The sequence below is a fragment of the Argopecten irradians genome, chromosome 2 (genome assembly GCF_041381155.1).
Source record: "Argopecten irradians isolate NY chromosome 2, Ai_NY, whole genome shotgun sequence".
In the NCBI taxonomy this organism is placed as follows: domain Eukaryota; kingdom Metazoa; phylum Mollusca; class Bivalvia; order Pectinida; family Pectinidae; genus Argopecten; species Argopecten irradians.
In genome coordinates this window covers 13,918,726-13,939,596 of record NC_091135.1, presented here as the reverse complement: position 1 = coordinate 13,939,596, position 20,871 = coordinate 13,918,726, and the positions used below count along the sequence as shown (strand labels likewise).

Below are 20,871 nucleotides of genomic sequence, written 5' to 3'. Positions count from 1 at the left end.
AAGTGTGTTGAATCTCAAAATCTCAAAAGTTTTCATCATTTCCCTTCACTGACTTCCTTTGTATTGACCTTGAAGGCCCATATGTGTTCAATATTGAAACCAATTTCGAATCTTGTAAGGTTTTTGTTGTTCTTGCCAGCATTGATCATACACTCTGCTGGCGATATCTTGTTTATCAATGGTAAGCCTTAGCTATTGTATTCGACCCAAAGAGCGCCACATCGATAGAGCTTCCCTCATATTTTTGAGGTCTCAGAAAATTACTTATAATTATATTGATTTTAAATGAATTACTAGCATAGAATTTCTTATTTTATTTCCTTTGAAAATGTTTTGATTTGTGGCTTAATTTGGACAAGGATTTTGTGACAGGTCTACAACTGTTCCCAATGAATGCTTATTGGATCAAATATGGTAATATGACAAACAAATATGAAGACACAACCAAACAACAATACATCAGATCGGAATACCTGGTGGTCTATATACCATTAGGATCAGGTAGCTTCAAGTCTAGATAGATTGTCAGCACAAAATATGTATTCCAGCCCCTTATATGGAATTAAACCATCACAACAACAGGGACAATTCCATTAAAATTTAGATTAAAGTTCTAAATGCTTCGTAAGTACACTACACAATAAACAGCTTGACGATGTTTGATACAACAAGATGTCACTCCAGTCATAAGAGCAATATAACGTCCCTACTTATTAGATAAGGTACCATCACTTTGGCAGGTTACCATGGCTACTGTGCAATAATGTAGTGTATGAGTGTTGGAGATAACCTCAAGAATAAAGATTGAAATAATACAACAGCAATGGGCCATTTACTGAGCCTATTACAAGAAAATATTTGTAATGTAATGTGTTTTTATAAGACTCTATATCATTATTACTACTTAAATTCAAGGTTACAAAATCTCAACAATAATGTCAAAACATTTATTTTTATATTTAAATTATATATTTTTTTTTTTTTTTTTGGTCATTATGTTGTACCCTTCTACAATGAAATTAGGTCAAGGTCATTCAGTGGAACAAACTGGGCAGCCAAGTACTTCAGTGTGTACACTATAATTTTCAGCATAAAGCTGTTACAAATGCAATTTAATGGAAAACTTTTAAAAGAAAGTTTTAGAATATCTGTAATTTTAGAGTAGGCCAATTGTTCATTTGATATTATGTATCATGATACCAGGGAAAGATTACATTTACATCTTAGGTATCATAATACAGATGACCAGGATATGCACAGCCCAAATTGTTCAAAAGACAGATTCAATTGCCAAGATTATTTTTATAAAAAAATAATCAATATCACCACCATGTGTCCAATAAAAAAATGTTTATTATAGCTTTAATCATGAAAGTCAGTCGATTTCTGACATTCCAATACCTGTATCAACACAATAATGAAGATTTCTTTATAACTATAGTCCCTGATTCCAGTAGAGCATTAACACAATAACACACCACTAAATATACCGTTTGATAAAAAAAACAGCAGTTCATTTTCTAAATAATGCTCTGAACAATTAGAACAAGTCAATTTAACACACAACTGTCCCCACATCAGCATAACACACAGGTAAAATAGACGTATTACACCTGGACAGAAATCCCAGGTGTCATTTCAGTACAATGTTTATATTGCTATCCTACAGGAAAGCTGTTTATTAGGAGTGTTTTAAGTGTTTTAAAAGTTCCCATACAGCAAGCTTATCATTAATGGAGAAACCAAAAACATCTAGAAAGGAAATATAAAACAAAAACATCAAAATTAATTTTTCTCTGCGATATTGTCATATTTAAAAGTGCATCCTAACAAACTCTCTATAAATAACTTCATTGATTAATAAATTAACTTTTTTTCTCCAATATATAGATTTGATAAACAATATTGCTCTCACGGCTATATCAGTCAGATCTTTGTGACGTCTGTCATAGAATGTTGTGACGTCCCAGGTGTGCCTCTAACAACAATAGGTGATTAGGGTTTAGATAGCAAGGTCACACACAATACACATCTATCATAAACAGTAATAGGATATACCTGCGTAAGCTATACCTTACTATATACCTAAACAGGACTGGTAGTTATCTCCCCTACATGTCATGATTACCTTAAGGTTAGTTTAATAGTAGTTATTTCCCCTTAATATCATATCTGTGAAGCATGATAGTTATCTCGATTCCTTTTATATCTTGCCTGTGAGATTTGATAGTTTTGTCAGTTTAATGTCATTAACCTATGCAATAAGTACTGTTTATATCCGTAATGTTTTGTTTGGTACTAGTCTCCTTTTAACTTCGATACTTGTGAGGAAAATTAGTTATCCTCCTTGCCGTCATACCTGTGGTGTTTAGTAGTAACCTCCCTTTAAATCATACCTGTGAGATTAATCATACCTGTGAGATTTAATAGTTAAATATCTACCCTTTCAGGCTTTATCTATGAAGTAAAGTTATACGTGTTATATGATTGGATACAATTTTCCTGCAATGTTTAGTAGTTATTTCCCTTTTTAATATCTGTGGGGTAAGGTAATTACCTCCCCTTTTATATTATATTTGTGAGGTTTCGCAGCTATCTCCCTTTTAGCTTATACCTGCAATCCTAGTACATGTAATTATTTTTATCATAAAGGCTACACTTGTATATATGTTGTATATATAACTATTTCCTTTCGGCCATACTTCTTTGGAGAATTTCAATCCTTTATCATAAGTTGCTTCCCTTTGCCTTTCTTCCATATTTCTTAGTTTTACTTTTGTAGATTAGCAGGTTGTATTTTCCCGAAAAAAAAACAACAACCTAGAAATGGCTGTAATTTATGGATGATATAATGTGGAATCTCGATTAACATCTGAGATAACAAACACATCGACCTCAGCCACAAATTAGGTGAGTATACAGGAAGATGATGAAATTTGACCTTGAATGTGTCCTTCAAATCCTCATACAGATTAGTTACCTCCTTGTCCTACATAGAGCGTACTATATAGCAGTGATGGCCATCTGACAAACACCGTACATCACTATAAGGCTTGATTGATGCTTTACAGCTGTAAAATATCAGTAATTTCAGTAAAAAACTCATTTTACTTTATAATTTTGCAACATTGTTCACCAACAACTTTTATGTAATCGTTATACACATATTTAAAGTCATCTAAACAACAACCCCAATTCAGAGGTGACCATTTAATACCTCATACATGAATTCTTAAGCGTTTTTGTTTTTGGGAAAAAAATAAATCAAATGTCTTAAACATAGCTATAATATTTTCAATTACACAGCATTCATGGTTAGAACATCTGTAACATCATGGAATTGTAAGCAGGATTTTAGTTTGTATCTCAACCATGATCCTTAATGAAGCCTAACAACTTAACAATCCAAGTATGCTGTTACATCACATTTAATGAATTATAAAAGGAAAATTGGCAAGCTGAGAAAAGGTCCATATGTACTTTTGTATGATCAATAATAATTAAAATGCTTCATTTATGTGCCAAAGCATGGAGTTGAAAAGTGGCAGCTGAAGGGGAGCATCAAAATACCCCATAAGTCTCCATAAACCTGTCTAATAGACAATGTGGTGATGTTGGTGTGTGTTTTGAAGTTTGTGTTTTTGATGGGAAAAAATAAACTGGACCAAAAAGAACACCAGAGGTGATCCCGACCTTGAAACATTAGTCTATTTACCTTGTTATCATTCACATGTTGGCTGGTGGGCTGGTATCAATTAGCTACAGGTTCTATAGACTAGCGTTAGAATTAAACCATTACAGTAAAACTTTAGCACGAGCATCATGAACACTACACAGTAACTTTTACAAATGTAGTCCTTAATTTTCTCCATTTGTGAATTAGTTAAGTCTGAATCAAATTTCTCAATTCAAATAACAGTCTCTTTGAGCTTGAAAGTGTAAGTTAAGAACAAGTGTCTTTAAAGTTGTCCAAAGTATCTGGCATGCTTGATCATGTTTACTGCTTGGTTAACTGTTAAAGTCATTGATGGTGTCTGTATTTTCTTACATTATCATTAGTCAATACGCATCAGTCATGTAAACAGTAAATAGTTTTAATGTTTTACCCATAAACATCACCAGACCATTACTCTGATGCTGTTTATTGTTAAAGAAAATGACTATTTCCTTCACACTATTAATATGAACGGTAACCTTCAGCATTGACATCAGATTTGTTAGCTTACAACAGCAAAAGCATAATATGTTAAATAACTTTTCCTCATATCTTTTCTGAATTTATCACAATGCCAATATTCACAGTGCAATTTCTTTGAATTTTTTCTAATATGCAAGTATTAAATCAAATTTAAACAATTTTCTGCATTTGTATTTTTTTCTTTCACATTTTGTGATTAAGTTTACCATACTCAAGGCCACAAGTGCTGCATAGCATGCAGTAAACAAATAAGCATTGTCAGCTTTATGTATTAACATAAACAATAATTTTACACATAGATGAAATCTTACGATCATGTTATTTACATAATCTTTCAAGGAAATACACATTATATTGTTAGCTTCTTTTTAATATTTCTATTACACATTATGGCTCAGCTGATTGACCAGAGGTAACCACATATGAAGGTTACATGTTATTTTTTCAGTAGCTGGGTTTCTTAAGTCCATCCAATAAAGTTAAGCTCATCACAGCTGATAGCCGTTGCACATTAAATAGACAGTAATTTTTCAGATGCTAATAACCAAATAACGGCCATGAATATATATAGACCTTTATCATTGATCTCATTGATTCCAGTATCCTTTTTTATCATGGAGACATTAAAATCTGCTGACCATAAATATTATAGTCGCTGAGATATTTGAAAGGTCTCTCAGATTAGCTACATGTTCATAATCCTCAGACAGTCTCCATGGGGTATTATTTCATTTCACTTAGTAATGTATATAGTCAGAAGTCTTTTCCCACGGCTTTAATATATTATGCATGTCATTATATTCCTTAACCAAAATATCCACAACTTCAGGCTACATAAGTACTATTATTTCTTTAAAAGTTTGGATTTTTCCCAAAATCTTACATAAATTTATTATCATTTCAAATTTTAAAGAATGATACTGGATTTAATTGGCTTTCAAATGAAAAGTAAAGAAATAGAGAAGGAAAAAAAGAAGCACCCACCTTTTGTTGTTGATCCCGCGACTCAGGGTGGGGGTTAGAGTGGGACCTCACCCGACCCCTCGGGGGTAGAGCCTGGTCAAACACATTGTCATTGTTACTACAATCCGTTACGGTAAATGTAAACACTGGTGGCATATTTCCTGATCGTACCTGAACTGGCTTGAGGTGGCCAGCTATCTTACCAATGGTAGAATTACTACTACTGCTACTCCTAACAGACATAACGTTACAGACTGGGGCACCACACACTATACACAACCATGTACTCCACAAACACACAGCCACTGCAACGTCGTAAAGCCACAATGTCCAGTGTTTTTGTCTCTACTATATCGTTCTGGTGCTAAACAGAACAAATAATTAGATTCCTTTCTGTGAATATAACATAGACCTGTGATAGTAAAACCAATTTAGCGGTGTAAATCCATAAGCTTTTCCTGTTGAACATGAAATCCGAAATATGGGCACTTTTCACTCCCTGTAATGTAACTTTTGAGTGATAGGTTGTTGAAGGAAATGCCACGTGTGTTTTGATTTGTCCTTTGAGTTTGTTCAAAGTTCTGTAATTCCCAATGTAGTCCTTTACAATCCGAGAGCACCCTGTACCTTTTAATCCCCTGAGTGGTATTATAATCCGGCACCACTATCAGCGACCAAATTCAAAACAGTATGGCACACTTAGTACAGAGATTTTAATATAGGTGTCGAGTTAACGAGATAATTTAATTCTATTGTCTTTACCAAGGGGGAAATGTATAATAAGGTCGACATCAACCTATATATATATACATAAAATGTTAAGCCAGGTGAATTCAGCCGTAGCTAACTCATAAGCAGTCAGGTGCGATCAAGTGCGACACATTTTAAATCTAGCTGGTCCTTTTTTCGGCTTCATCCAAAAGAACAGTGCTGTTGAGACCAGCGTGATTTAATCTGCAGTATTGTGTTTATATATCTCCAGTGATATAGATAGTCTGAATGGCCGGAATTCAGTACACACTCGAGCTTTATCTCTAGTTGTACTAGTAGTCAAAGTGATATAACCTCGGAGGCTCCAGATGTCATCTTTTTCACAAAATCATTCTTACACAACTGCATCCAAATTGCAAAGTCATGGGGCAATGATTTTGAATGAAAGAAAATTGAAGTAAAATCTTAACAACTAAGTTGTTTTAGCTTTTCATTATCACTTGACCATGAAGATAGTCCTAAATATGTTTTCTGCCAACGGCACACAAATGTGTAGTGTATTTACTATGAGGCTCCTAATGCCCTTTCTCGTCATCAAGATTCACTCAAGCATGACCATTACCGCAACACGTTTTGTCATTTTATATGCCATTGGGTGTCCAAATAATGTCGTTACGACTTTTCTTACAGTGATTACTGTCACCGAGATGGAGATCAACTGTCGGAGGTGATCAGGCTCACAGGCATCTGCCATTGAAATGCCGTGAAAAATCACCCAGATCAGAATAGAAAAGAACCATTGCACACTGGTTTTCAAAAGCAGTGATGGACATCTATTAGGCAATGCATTTTTCATGATATCTTTGCCAATTTAAAGTTTCCAACAAGAATTATCCTTGAAGTTGAGAAAAAAAAAACATTCCAAAGATCGCTGGAACTTTTGATCTGTGAACATTAATTGCCTTGTTCTTCTCTTTGCAATTTTTCACCTTAAAAACATGTTTTGTACCCTGACAATTGCAATATCATTTGATAGCAACAGTTTCTTGTCATGCTTTAAGAGACCCTGGACGGATCTAAACTAACAACTACAACAAGATATTGATCTCCATTAATGTTTTTTAAAAACAATAGGAAATGATATCCAGATTCTGAGGATACTGGCAAAATGTGCCTTGACCCATTCACCCTTGGGATTCAATAATAGACTGTTCCTGTCCTTGAACTAGAAGAATCCAAAGGTGTCTTCAGGGGTGAATGTCACACTCAGTTAAACATAATGGAATTGGAAACTGAAAATGATTTTTTTTATTAAACTAAGATTTAAACCAAATGAAACTTTCAAAATCCAGAGAGATTTTCAGAGAAACATTGATATTCTAATTCCTTTATTTTTCTGTCTGTTCAAATGTTTTTAAATATTCTTCTTTCACTTTGAAAAATGTCAATCACCTTAAAGACACAAAAGACAACTATAAAATGACTTTACTTGTATAAGTTGCAGAGAACTGAAAACCCCTGATTGTTTACTATACTCTTAAAAAGATCCGATGCTTTGGCCTTTAATATTCTGACCCAAAACGTCCATAAGTAATGACTCAAAAGTGAATGTAGTTCCGTAACAACAACAAATTGTTACCCCACATACAATGCTCATTGTGCAATATATGGCTTGATTTATTGTAAGTCTACTACATAATGCATTACAGCAATAAACTTCTGTATGTATACCTAGATAGTAAATCACAGGTATAATGTAGGCCTATTGTAAGTTCTCTGTAACTAACATCTGTTGTACGGTCAAAATCAATAATTTTATGAATGCATCGCAGGACATATCATGCATATCATCTCACAGATCGTAAAATGTTTCAAAATTTTACAATGGAAAAATATTGTATGAAAAGAGCTATAGACAGTGTCATTCAAGTATTTGAATACATTTACAGGTTTTGAGAATAATGTAAACTCTGGTTTTTATGAATGAATAATAAATTATGCAATATTGCCTCCGCATGAAAACATCATGGAACTAGGTCACGAAAGAACAGGACATGCAGGGACAAGACATAAAAAAGTTCCACTGCCACATTGGACTCTTTAAATCAATATACAAACAATCTGTTATCTTGTTATCAAATCACTTCAAACATATATCACAAAACACTTGATAGTATTCTCCTGATTTAAGTCAAATCTTTTCAATACGATTTAGATTGGCACAAAAAATGGACACTGTTTATACAGGTCATGGAAATGATTACATGCGCTGATCCGATGCCAACATACTGACTTATGGGGTAAAAAATCTGAATGATCTCAGCATATATCAAGTGTTTCAAATCAGTTTTTATTTTTTTGAAATAAGACAAGTATTCAACAGGCAATAAAAACGTGCGACGTTACAACACGGCAAACACGTGGACACAACTACGTCCTTTATATGATTCTAAACTGTGAACATTTGCCGACATGATCTAATAACATTTGCTTACCATTGAATATATAAACAGATTAAAGATATACAGAAGGTATAATAGATATTATTTTAATCTGTTATACACCCAACACGCGCCTGAAAGCCACACGAGTTCACCGAGCAATGGAAATTTTAAAGTCCACCGATTTATTATACACAGCATATAAATCTGCTGTATTTGTTTGTACATACTAGAAGGATCTGATAAGGAACATTGTTCTTTAGTTACACTGAACAGACACTTAACGCAGTCATACTCCACAATGAATTGCGTCACAAGAGTCATTGTAAAAAAAAAAAAGATTATTTTTGATGACAATAGGAGGCTCTCAAGGAATGTTGTCATGATATAATATAACGAGGGTCCAGAAGGGACCAGACAGTTAATTGTACAAAATTATCAAATGTTCCTCTCATTCATCATAAACATATTGATAAAGTTTAGCTACAATGTTTACAGTCTAAATGTCATAAACTGATCCTTGCTCAAGGCTTTTGATCTAAAATTACAACAAATTTTAAAATTATATTTGCCGTAACTGGACGAACATTTTGGCAAGTTAATTTTTCTTCATTAATCAATTGGAAAATATACAGTTTGTTGAATTAAGTCGTGAAAATTTTCCAAATGGCTTCAGATGCCTTAAAAACGTTAGTTACACCACAGACATTACGTAATGTAAAATTGTGGTTTTTTATGCCTTATGTATGTTTAGATGGAAACTTTCCTGCAGAAATCACTTTACAATTACTAATAACACTGTCAAAATGTGAAATAAAATTGCCATTATTGTAGACCACAATTTGGCTTCATGGTCTGACTGTAGGTACAGACATTTCCCTTCAATATAGATGTACATATACCGTATTCGACCCAATAACCACCCAGGGCGTTTGAAAATTTAAAAAATGAAAAGGTGCTAATAAGACGAAAATATTGCAAATCTAGACAGTTTTTTGTGGTTTTGGTCTTTATTTATGCGTGGACAATTGAAATCAGGGCCTCAAAAAGGGGATGGGCTCTTATAGGAACATAGGCGCTTATTGGGTCGCATACGGTAATGATTTTTGGCAGTACTTGTAAAAATCATTTTCTGCTCTTATTTGTGTTTGTAAAATTAAAACCAATGCATTAAAAGCACTGTAATTTTTAAAATGGTAGTACCTTTTGGTGATGAATAACATATTAAAAGCTCTTCTTGATTCCTGAATACGAAAAATATGGCGCATATAACTTTAACTGTACCATCTTTGGTCAATTGCGTTCTGCATTATGATATGCTATAGCTAATTAACAGGTTGGTAAATTTTCACAGTAATCTTAATTAGTCTCACTCTCATTAATGCTCATTAATTAGCTATAGGTCTTTGTTCATTAATTAACATGTTGGCTTTTAACAATAATGTTATGCCTCATCCAAATTTGCTCATTCAGCTCTATAGCCGTTTTTAGTTCATTGCATATTAACATATTACAACATTTTAATTATCAGTCTCTTCCTCATCATTATGCTGTAGAATAACACTTGTTAACAATGGTCAAGTTATAATTGAATGCTCAGTACTTTCTTATATCTATATTTAACATTTCTTTAGGGTTTTGCTAATTAATATAAGTCTGTAGTATGTTAATTACTACTTTTGCTTGTGGTACTCCAGGCTTAATTCAGCTAGTTCAAATGTTTGCAGATTTTAACTGTAACATTGTAATTACAAACTTAAGTTTAGTTCTCGGTGCAGTGGCACTGACTTTTTGTATCATGAACCAAACATATGATATTGATGGTCGCATGTACAAGTTCTCTCCTCAGGTGAAAGGACATCGGTTTAATCTGTATAAGGTGCCCTCTAGTAAAACCACAATGTTGTGTACCATAAGTAAAATACTAAGCTTATATAAGTAGTCTTTATATAATATCATGACCTTAATAACTTAATCAATATTTATGTATTATCAATTTGGCCACATAATCTGAATTGCCAATAACTAATTAGCAGGTGTTTAGCTGGCTATAAAAATATTACCAAAGGAGTGCCATAAAAAGCAACATTCAGAATATCAGAGGCTACATGTTAATTCTCAGGCTACAGTTAATCACAGACACTACATGTTAATTTAGAGTCTGCAGGTATTCATAGAGACTGCAGGTATTCACAGAGGCTACAGGTATTCACAGAGGCTACAGGTATTAACAGACACTACATGTTAATTTAGAGACTGCAGGTATTCATGATCAAAGAGGCTACAGGTATTCACAGAGGCTACAGGTATTCACAGAGACTACAGGTATTCACAGAGGCTACAGGTATTCACAGAGGCTACAGGTATTCACAGACACTACTTATACATGTTAATTCAGAGACTACAGGTATTCACAGAGGCTAAAGGTTAATTTAGAGGCTACAGGTATTCACAGACACTACAGGTATTCACAGACACTACAGGTATTCAAAGAGGCTACAGGTATTTACAGAGGATACAGGTATTCACAGAGGCTACAGGTATTCACAGAGGCTACAGGTATTCACAGAGGCTACAGGTATTCACAGAGGCTACAAGTATTCACAGAGGCTACAGGTTAATTCAGAGACTACAGCTATTCACAGAGGCTAAAGGTTAATTCAGAGGCTACAGGTATTCACAGACACTACAGGTATTCACAGAGGCTACAGGTATTCACAGAGGCTACAGGTATTCACAGAGGCTACAGGTTATTTCAGAGACTACAGGTATTCAAAGAGGCCAAAGATTAATTCAGAGGCTACAGGTATTCACAGAGGCTAAAGGTATTCATAGAGGCTACAGGTATTCACAGAGACTACAGGTATTCACAAAGGCTACAGGTTAATTCAGAGGCTACAGGTATTCACAGAGGCTAAAGGTTAATTCAGAGGCTACAGGTATTCACAGAGTCTACAGGTTAATTCAGAGGCTACAGGTATTCACAGAGGCTACAGCTTAATTCAGAGGCTACAGGTATTCACAGACGCTACAGGTTAATTCAGAGGCTACAGGTATTCACAGACGCTACAGCTTAATTCAGAGGCTACAAGTATTCACAGACGCTACAGCTTAATTCTGAGGCTACAAGTATTCACAGACGCTACAGGTTAATTCAGAGGCTACAAGTATTCACAGAGGCTACAGCTTAATTCAGAGGCTACAAGTATTCACAGAGGCTACAGGTATTCACAGACACTACAGGTTAATTCAGAGGCTACAAGTATTCACAGAAGCTACAGGTTTATTCAGAGGCTACAAGTATTCACAGAGGCTACAGCTTAATTCAGAGGCTACAAGTATTCACAGAGGCTACAGGTATTCACAGACACTACGTATACATGTTAATTCAGAGACTACAGGTATTTACAGAGGCTACAGGTTAATTCAGAGACTACAGGTATTCACAGAGGCTACAGGTATTCACAGACACTACAGGTATTCAAAGAGGCTACAGGTATTTACAGAGGCTACAGGTATTCACAGAGGCTACAGGTATTCACAGACACTACGTATACATGTTAATTCAGAGACTACAGGTGTTCACAGAGGCTAAAGGTTAATTCAGAGACTACAGGTATTCACAGAGGCTACAGGTATTCACAGAGGCTACAGGTTAATTCAGAGGCTACAGGTATTCACAGACACTACAGGTATTCACAGAGGCTACAGGTATTCACAGAGGCTACAGGTATTCACAGAGGCTACAGGTATTCACAGAGGCTACAAGTATTCACAGAGGCTACAGGTTAATTCAGAGACTACAGGTATTCAAAGAGGCCAAAGATTAATTCAGAGGCTACAGGTATTCACAGAGGCTAAAGGTATTCATAGAGGCTACAGGTATTCACAGAGACTACAGGTATTCACAAAGGCTACAGGTTAATTCAGAGGCTACAGGTATTCACAGAGGCTAAAGGTTAATTCAGAGGCTACAGGTATTCACAGAGTCTACAGGTTAATTCAGAGGCTACAGGTATTCACAGAGGCTACAGCTTAATTCAGAGGCTACAGGTATTCACAGACGCTACAGGTTAATTCAGAGGCTACAGGTATTCACAGACGCTACAGCTTAATTCGGAGGCTACAAGTATTCACAGACGCTACAGCTTAATTCTGAGGCTACAAGTATTCACAGACGCTACAGGTTAATTCAGAGGCTACAAGTATTCACAGAGGCTACAGCTTAATTCAGAGGCTACAAGTATTCACAGAGGCTACAAGTATTCACAGACACTACAGGTTAATTCAGAGGCTACAAGTATTCACAGACGCTACAGGTTAATTCAGAGGCTACAAGTATTCACAGAGGCTACAGCTTAATTCAGAAGCTACAAGTATTCACAGAGGCTACAGGTATTCACAGACACTACGTATACATGTTAATTCAGAGACTACATGTATTTACAGAGGCTACAGGTTAATTCAGAGACTACAGGTATTCACAGAGGCTACAGGTATTCACAGACACTACAGGTATTCAAAGAGGCTACAGGTATTTACAGAGGCTACAGGTATTCACAGAGGCTACAGGTATTCACAGACACTACGTATACATGTTAATTCAGAGACTACAGGTGTTCACAGAGGCTAAAGGTTAATTCAGAGACTACATATATTCACAGAGGCTACAGGTATTCACAGAGGCTACAGGTTAATTCAGAGACTACAGGTATTCACAAAGGCTACAGGTATTCACAGAGACTACAGGTATTCATAGAGGCTACAGCTTAATTCAGAGACTACAGGTATTCACAGAGACTACAGGTATTCACAGAGACTACAGGTATTCATAGAGGCTACAGGTATTCACAGAGGCTACATGCTAATTCAGAGACTACAAGTATTCACAGCCACTGCAAGGTTAATTCAGAGGCTTCAGGTATTCACAGAGGCTACAGGTATTCACAGAGGCTACAAGTATTCACAGAGGCTACAGGTATTCACAGAGGCTAAAGGTTAATTTGAGGGCTACAGGTATTCACAGAGGCTAAAGGTATTCATAGAGGCTACAGGTATCCAAAGAGGCTACAGGTTAATTCGAAGGCTACAGCTGTATTCACACAAACTAGAGGCTACAGGTATTCACAGAAACTACAGGTTAATTCAGAGGCTACAGGTATTCACAGAGACTATAGGTTAATTCAGAGGCTACAGGTATTCACAGACACTACAGGTATTCACAGAAGCTACAGGTATTCACAGACACTACAGGTTAATTCAGAGGCTACTGGTATTCACAGAGGCTACAGGTATTCACAGAGGCTACAGTTTAATTCAGAGGCTACAGGTATTCACAGACACTACAGTTTAATTCAGAGGCTACAGGTATTCAGACAATGCAGGTTAATGCAGAGGCTACATGTATTCACAGAGGCTACATGCTAATTCAGAGACTACAAGTATTCACAGCCACTGCAAGGTTAATTCAGAGGCTATAGGTATTCACAGAGGCTACAGGTATTCACAGAGGCTACAAGTATTCACAGAGGCTACAGGTATTCACAGAGGCTACAGGTATTCACAGGGGCTACATGTTAATTCAGATGCTACAGGTATTCACATAGGCTACAGGTATTCAGAGGCTTCAGGTATTCACAGAGGCTACAGGTATTCACAGAGACTACAGGTATTCACAGAGGCTAAAGGTTAATTTGAAGGCTACAGGTATTCACAGAGGCTAAAGGTATTCATAGAGGCTACAGGTATTCAAAGAGGCTACAGGTTAATTCGAAGGCTACAGCTGTATTCACACAAACTAGAGGCTACAGGTATTCACAGAAACTACAGGTTAATTCTGAGGCTACAGGTATTCACAGAGACTATATGTTAATTCAGAGGCTACAGGTATTCACAGACACTACAGGTATTCACAGAAGCTACAGGTATTCACAGACACTACAGGTTAATTCAGAGGCTACTGGTATTCACAGAGGCTACAGGTATTCACAGAGGCTACAGTTTAATTCAGAGGCTACAGGTATTCACAGACACTACAGTTTAATTCAGAGGCTACAGGTATTCAGACACTGCAGGTTAATGCAGAGGCTACATGTATTCACAGAGGCTACATGCTAATTCAGAGACTACAAGTATTCACAGCCACTGCAAGGTTAATTCAGAGGCTATAGGTATTCACAGAGGCTACAGGTATTCACAGAGGCTACAAGTATTCACAGAGGCTACAGGTATTCACAGAGGCTACAGGTATTCACAGGGGCTACATGTTAATTCAGATGCTACAGGTATTCACATAGGCTACAGGTATTCAGAGGCTTCAGGTATTCACAGTGGCTTAAGGTATTCAAAAAGACTGCATGCATTCACAGAGGCTACAGCTGTAAACAGTCTATATTGCAAATTAAACTTCAATCAACAGCACTTGATGTCAAGTGTCTAATTAATCACTTTCTCAGGTACTAGATGAACACCTTCCTTTTTCAAAAATCCATTAATTCCTATCTATAATTAAGGGTTAACTATGCTCTATTTTGCTTTACATCTGCTATAATGGTTTTGTTGACGTTTGGAGTACATGGAGAAAACCTGATAATCAATCTTAAGGTCAGAGCTTGACAACTGCACCATGACTAAAGGTTTCAAACTCATAATCAAGAGGTGATTCTTGAGGTCTGATTGTAATATATTTGGACACTTTTGTGTATTAGTTTTGTATCCAATGAGGTTATTTGGGTTTTTTTTGGCATTTTTCCCTAAGGACAAACAACACATAATTTTATCTCAGCTTCCCAAAAAGCCAATTAAAACCTTGAGGGATCATACAAAAACCTCACAATCTGACGTTCATCCCAGACAATTAATTCTTCCAAGGCTACTTAGAGCTAATCAAAACTTGAGCATGAAACTGAACCAAGTTATTGTATTTACCAGCATCTCTAATTATACATAAAAAAGGTATTGTGTGTAAGTTAAATGCTCTCTAATCAGAAATACTGGCGACTAGTAGTGATTTTTTTTGTTTTGGAAAGAATAAACATTTAATTGTTTTAAAGAACCACAGCTAATGAGACCATTTTCAATAGCAATTTGCAATTAGGAATATAATTACAAGTGGAGCAGCTACAATTTTCATAGATTTTGCATGTCTCTGGACAGAACCAAATTATGCTTCATCTTATCAAAGGCAAAAAATTAGTTTAAAAAAAAAATATTAACTTGGGCACACATGTGAGTGTCAAAAGAGGTATTGACAAATTATATAATGATTACAGTCTCTCGGAGAGAAGAAAAAGCACCATTACAAAATAAGATTTCTATGACCAAGCTGTTGTGACCAGTTCTTTTATATCCCCAAGCTACTGATGTGAACTGGTACACAATGCATATAATATACCAATAACATTAACCTGCAAAAACTAAAATAGAAAATACTATGTGCTAGTTGTTCATTCTTTTCAAACAGATCAAAATTATATTTAACATCAGACAAACTGTCAGTCATGAACCTCATTACTATTTATCATATCGGCAAATCCTCAAGAATAAAAATCTATTTACTTAAAAGCCATGGATCAACTTCAAAGGTCAACAGTGCTTAAGGACATTCATTATCTGTCTGACTTGAGACTGTTACACCAAAATAGATTGTGTCGTCGTATGTCCCTACCATATACTGTAAACCAACTTATTTTTGTGTATTTTATGGGCTATAGGAAATCACAAAAGTATATAAAACTGCTACAATATTGTCTCAAACACAAGTAGAGTAAAATCATTAAGAGACTACCAGCAGATCAAGAAAACAAATTGTCATGAATGTCAAATTAAGTCACCATGACAATAGGTTGGTCTGTACACACAAGAGTATCTCCATTTCACAATATCTCTAATTAATACCCCAAATTTTCATCAGCAGCCAAGTCCCGATTGTTGTGTGAATGAAGATTTCAAATATGATTCTCAAAAGTAAGCCCTCGTGAAACAGAAGTAAATCACGAAATTTAACACACACAAAATTTAACAACATTAAAGTATACTGTATTTGCCAAGATCAATGCCTATGTAAAAAGTAGATTATCCAATTGGTTAGATACAAGGCAGATGACATATTCACACAGTGCTTTTTTTGTATCAGAAACTAAAAATGTCTGTAATTACATAAATGCCTCCAGGAATAGAACGTCAAAGAAGGAAAGAACAAGGCAAGACGGTACATATGACAGGGCAAGACGGTTCATGACAGGCCAAGACGGTTCATGACAGGCCAAGACGGTACTTGACAGGCCAAGACGGTAAAAGACAGGCCAAGACAGGCCAAGACAGTACATGCCAGGCCCAGGCAGTACATAAAAGGACCAGAAGAGACATGACAGGACAAGAGAGTACATGACAGGCCAAGACAGTACATGACAGGACCAGATGTTGGTGGCTCCCATCTGATAGCAGAAGCATTAAAAAGTCTATTGCACAGGAAATGTTACTAAACAAACATTGGCACAGTGAGCACTGTGTCTAGTGACGAATTACAACATAATCTCACAGGTTTCCAAAGTGGAATATGATTGGATTAGAAGCCTGAATCCGTCTGCTACAAAAGGATACATAATACTGTTAGTCACACATTTTGTTACTGACCTAATACAGAAAAATATTGGGTCTAAAATAAAGTTGTATCAGGCGAGGCAACTTTGAAACTCTTTGCCTCTGTGATCTTTACCATTTATTAAGTTTCAGTAATTGTATTCTTAAATTCTTCTGTCTTTTTAATCTAAAGGTTAGTTTGGGTTTATTTTTGTTTTTAAACATTCCATTAACAGCGAGGGTCATCTGAGATTAGAAATATTTAATATTTTCTCCAGATACTCCTTTGGTTGGCCTTTTTAAAGCATGAAATAAACACATCAGCTCTGCTTAATAACTGTTGATACAAGCATTTGATTGAGGAAATGTTTGACTATCATACCGGACAAATGTTTGAGCCATACTGGACAAATACATAGATTATTTATGCTTCCTATTTACCCAATGTCAAATCCTTGCTAGGCTTAATTCTTCGTTCAAACAGCAGTAGAACAAACAACTTCCAAGGGACCTAATGGCTTAAAGGAACTGATAATTGCATTACTTTTTTTTTCTCTAGCCTGCACTATTGCTCCCCTGATAAATACTGAATTATAGAAAGATAAAGATTTGGTGCCATCAATTGATTGATATTCGTCACAGTCTGGTATCTAGTGATAATTCGCCCATGTATATTTTTTTTACAGATGTCACCTAGTGATAATTCGCCCATGTATATTTTTTTACAGATGTCACCTAGTGATAATTCGCCCATGTATATTTTTTTACAGATGTCACCTAGTGATAATTCGCCCATGTATATTTTTTTACAGATGTCACCTAGTGATAATTCGCCCATGTATATTTTTTTACAGATGTCACCTAGTGATAATTCGCCCATGTATATTTTTTTACAGATGTCACCTAAGTGTTGTATGGTCTAACCTGGAGCAGCTAAATTTCATTGGCTGCAGTGGCCGACAAGATATCCATTGAAACTTCCTGATAGTAAACAATAATGTGAATTCAGTAAGCACAGCTAGTACAACAGCAGGATTACATAAACATTTGACAAAATGGCTGTCTTTAAATAAAGATTTGTAGGCCACAATGACCGAACATCCATCCTTGACAGAAAATCAACCTCATCTGCTAAAACTGTCTGTTTTTAATTCTTACCAAAAAAGAAACACAATGAAAGATATGTGGCAGAAATTGGCACACTTTCTTGTTAAAGTTGCGCCGCCTAAAATTTGATTTTGTATGATATCTATCCTTTCTGAAACACATGATATAGCTATTGACTTAATATCAAAATAAAATGTGAGTGGCACAAAGCCAGCCAAAATGACAATTTTACATTGTCATCCATCTGCACATACAAAGGTCAAGCTGACCTTTATGATGGATCCAATGATAAAGTGGTCATTTTAAGTATGTGGTCAGTTTACAGAGGTGATCATGCACTAAAGCAGGTTTCACTTCAAATGCTCATACAAGGAATATTAAATCTTACTTTTTATAATAGCTTCAGAGACTCTTTCCAAATAAATACTTCATGCATTTTAACTTAAATTTACATCTGAATACATTAACTAGCAATGAAGTGATAATATATCAAATATTATTTAAAACATCATTATGCATTCAGATGGCTAATTATTGGATACATTTACCGGTATATACATTGATCATTACATTACAAAACATGTCCCGCATTAACGTAATATCTATGTATGTGAATCAGAAAAGGGCTTTTGTTTCATATGAATTATCTTATGCAATTAATAAGCTCTCAACTACCATATAACTTACAACTGATACATCTTAGTTGATAAATTAGGTCATATGTTTAATGCATGAAAGTATATATCCACAGTACTATATATATATTTATAATCTAGATTTCTAAAACTAGTTAATTAATTAAAGTGACAACGTAGACATGTTCTTTAAGTAAGGTGAAATAGGAACACTACATTTTTCTAGGGGTTATTTTCACATACAGTATTACTGAAAGTTCAAGTATATCATGCCCAGGATTAATTTCCACCACAATGGTTTCAGAACCAGCAATGAGGATTGTTTTTAAAAGAAAAGGCAGAAACTCAATCAACAATTATTATGCATATAGTACTAGTGGCTAATTCTTTCAAGTTGTTTGTTTTCGATATATTCCGGTTTTCAATGATTCGCAAAATTTTAACACCAGCAAAATATTCGATGTACCTTAAAGAGCAAAAGTGTAAAGAATCATATAGGAATTAGTGAACCCCAAAATTAAACCACAGCGAATACTTGGTATAAGAAACTGCAAAATATTGACCCGCAATTTTAAAGCACTATACATACATGTACAGTAATCTTGTCTTAACCATTTCATTCTACAAATTTTGTTCAAGATATACAACCATTCCTTTCAACTTGAGAATGAATAATCATTGATAGATGTTTAGTTCCAACTTTAGTTTACCAAAACTTATACTAAAAATATTCAAGCAGTTTCAATTCTTTTGAATACTCCAGCTATACCATCAGTAGGACAGTCAACCCTCAAATTATTGGAATATCACACGAATCATTTAGTTAAAGGAGTCGATTCAGAATCTTCTAAATGCATGACTATAAACAATATCTAGAAGAGTTAAGCATGTGGCAAACATCCTTCTTTACTATAGTCACTGTCGCCGACAGCATGCAATCCTGATGTAATGCCATGCGTGTGACCTTTTTAGGTACGTTACATGTTTAAAGTGGGACAAAGTATCCTTATACAACAGTAAGTGCTGTCACTGCATATAATTCAGCAGGATAGTTTTAACAAGAGATCCCAGAGGGATCTTGGCGCCCACCAAAGAATGATCTATGTCTGACAATAGAAAGACGGATCTTTTCTCTGCTTTTCAACTTTTTACTACATATTACTACATCTGAAATTTGAGAAAGATCCTTTCAGTACTTTCTGAGATATATAACACTGACAAACTTCAATAATCAAAATCAAAGATGTTGTTGACCGATCAGTCCCAATATGCAATATGCAGGTCCTAGGAGTACCTACATATAAAATTTGAGACAGATCACTTCAGTACTTTCTGAGAAATAGCGGTAACAAACTTCAATTATCAAAATTCAAAATGGTGGCCTGTCGGCCATCTTGTTGACCGTTCGGACCCAAAATGTAATAGGGACAACTAATTAGGGACCTAAGGGAACCTGCACATGAAATTTGAGACATATCCCTTCAGTACTTTCTGAGAAATAGCGGTAACAAACTTCAACTATCAAAATCCAAGATGGCGGCCTGGCGGCCATCTTGTTAACCGATCGGTCCTAAAATGCAATATGCACAACTAGGGCCCTAGGGGAACCTACATGTGAAATTTGAGAGAGATCCCTTCAGTACTTTCTGAGAAATAGCGGTAACAAACTTTAACTATCAAAATCCAAGATGGCGGCCTGGCGGCCATCTTGTTGACCGAACGGTCCTAAAATGCAATATGCACAACAAGGGCCCTAGGGGAACCTACATGTGAAATTTGAGAGAGATCCCTTCAGTACTTTCTGAGAAATAGCGGTAACAAACTTTAACAATCAAAATCCAAGATGGCGGCCTGGCGGCCATTTTGTTAACCGATCGGTCCTAAAATGCAATATGCACAACTAGGGCCCTAGGGGAACCTACATGTGAAATTTGAGAGAGATCCCTTCAGTACTTTCTGAGAAATAGCGGTAACAAACTTTAACTATCAAAATCCAAGATGGCGGCCTGGCGGCCATCTTGTTAAACCGATCGGTCCTAAAATGCAATATGCACAACTAGGGCCCTAGGGGAACCTACATGTGAAATTTGAGAGAGATCCCTTCAGTACTTTCTGAAAGGAACTGCACATGAAATTTGAGACATATCCTTCATACTTTTGAGAAATAGCGGTAACAAACTTTAACTATCAAAATCCAAGATGGCGGCCTGGCGCATCTTGTTAACCGATCGGTCCT

At 35.7% G+C, this 20,871-nt stretch overlaps 1 protein-coding gene across 2 annotated transcripts in view; it reads right to left on the bottom strand.

Moving 5' to 3' along the window:
* The window catches only part of LOC138314546 (5'-AMP-activated protein kinase subunit gamma-1-like), a 274,001-nt gene that overhangs the window by 222,023 nt on the left and 31,107 nt on the right, over positions 1-20,871 (bottom strand). Inside the window, exon 1 of one of the 2 annotated variants that reach the window (XM_069254928.1) lies at positions 5,183-5,794. The exons of the other annotated variant lie outside the window; for it this stretch is intronic. Coding sequence (XP_069111029.1) covers positions 5,183-5,404 — 222 coding nt within the window. The 5' untranslated portion in view covers positions 5,405-5,794. Of the gene's footprint in view, positions 1-5,182; positions 5,795-20,871 lie in introns of those variants that run through there. 2 annotated transcript variants of the gene reach the window in all.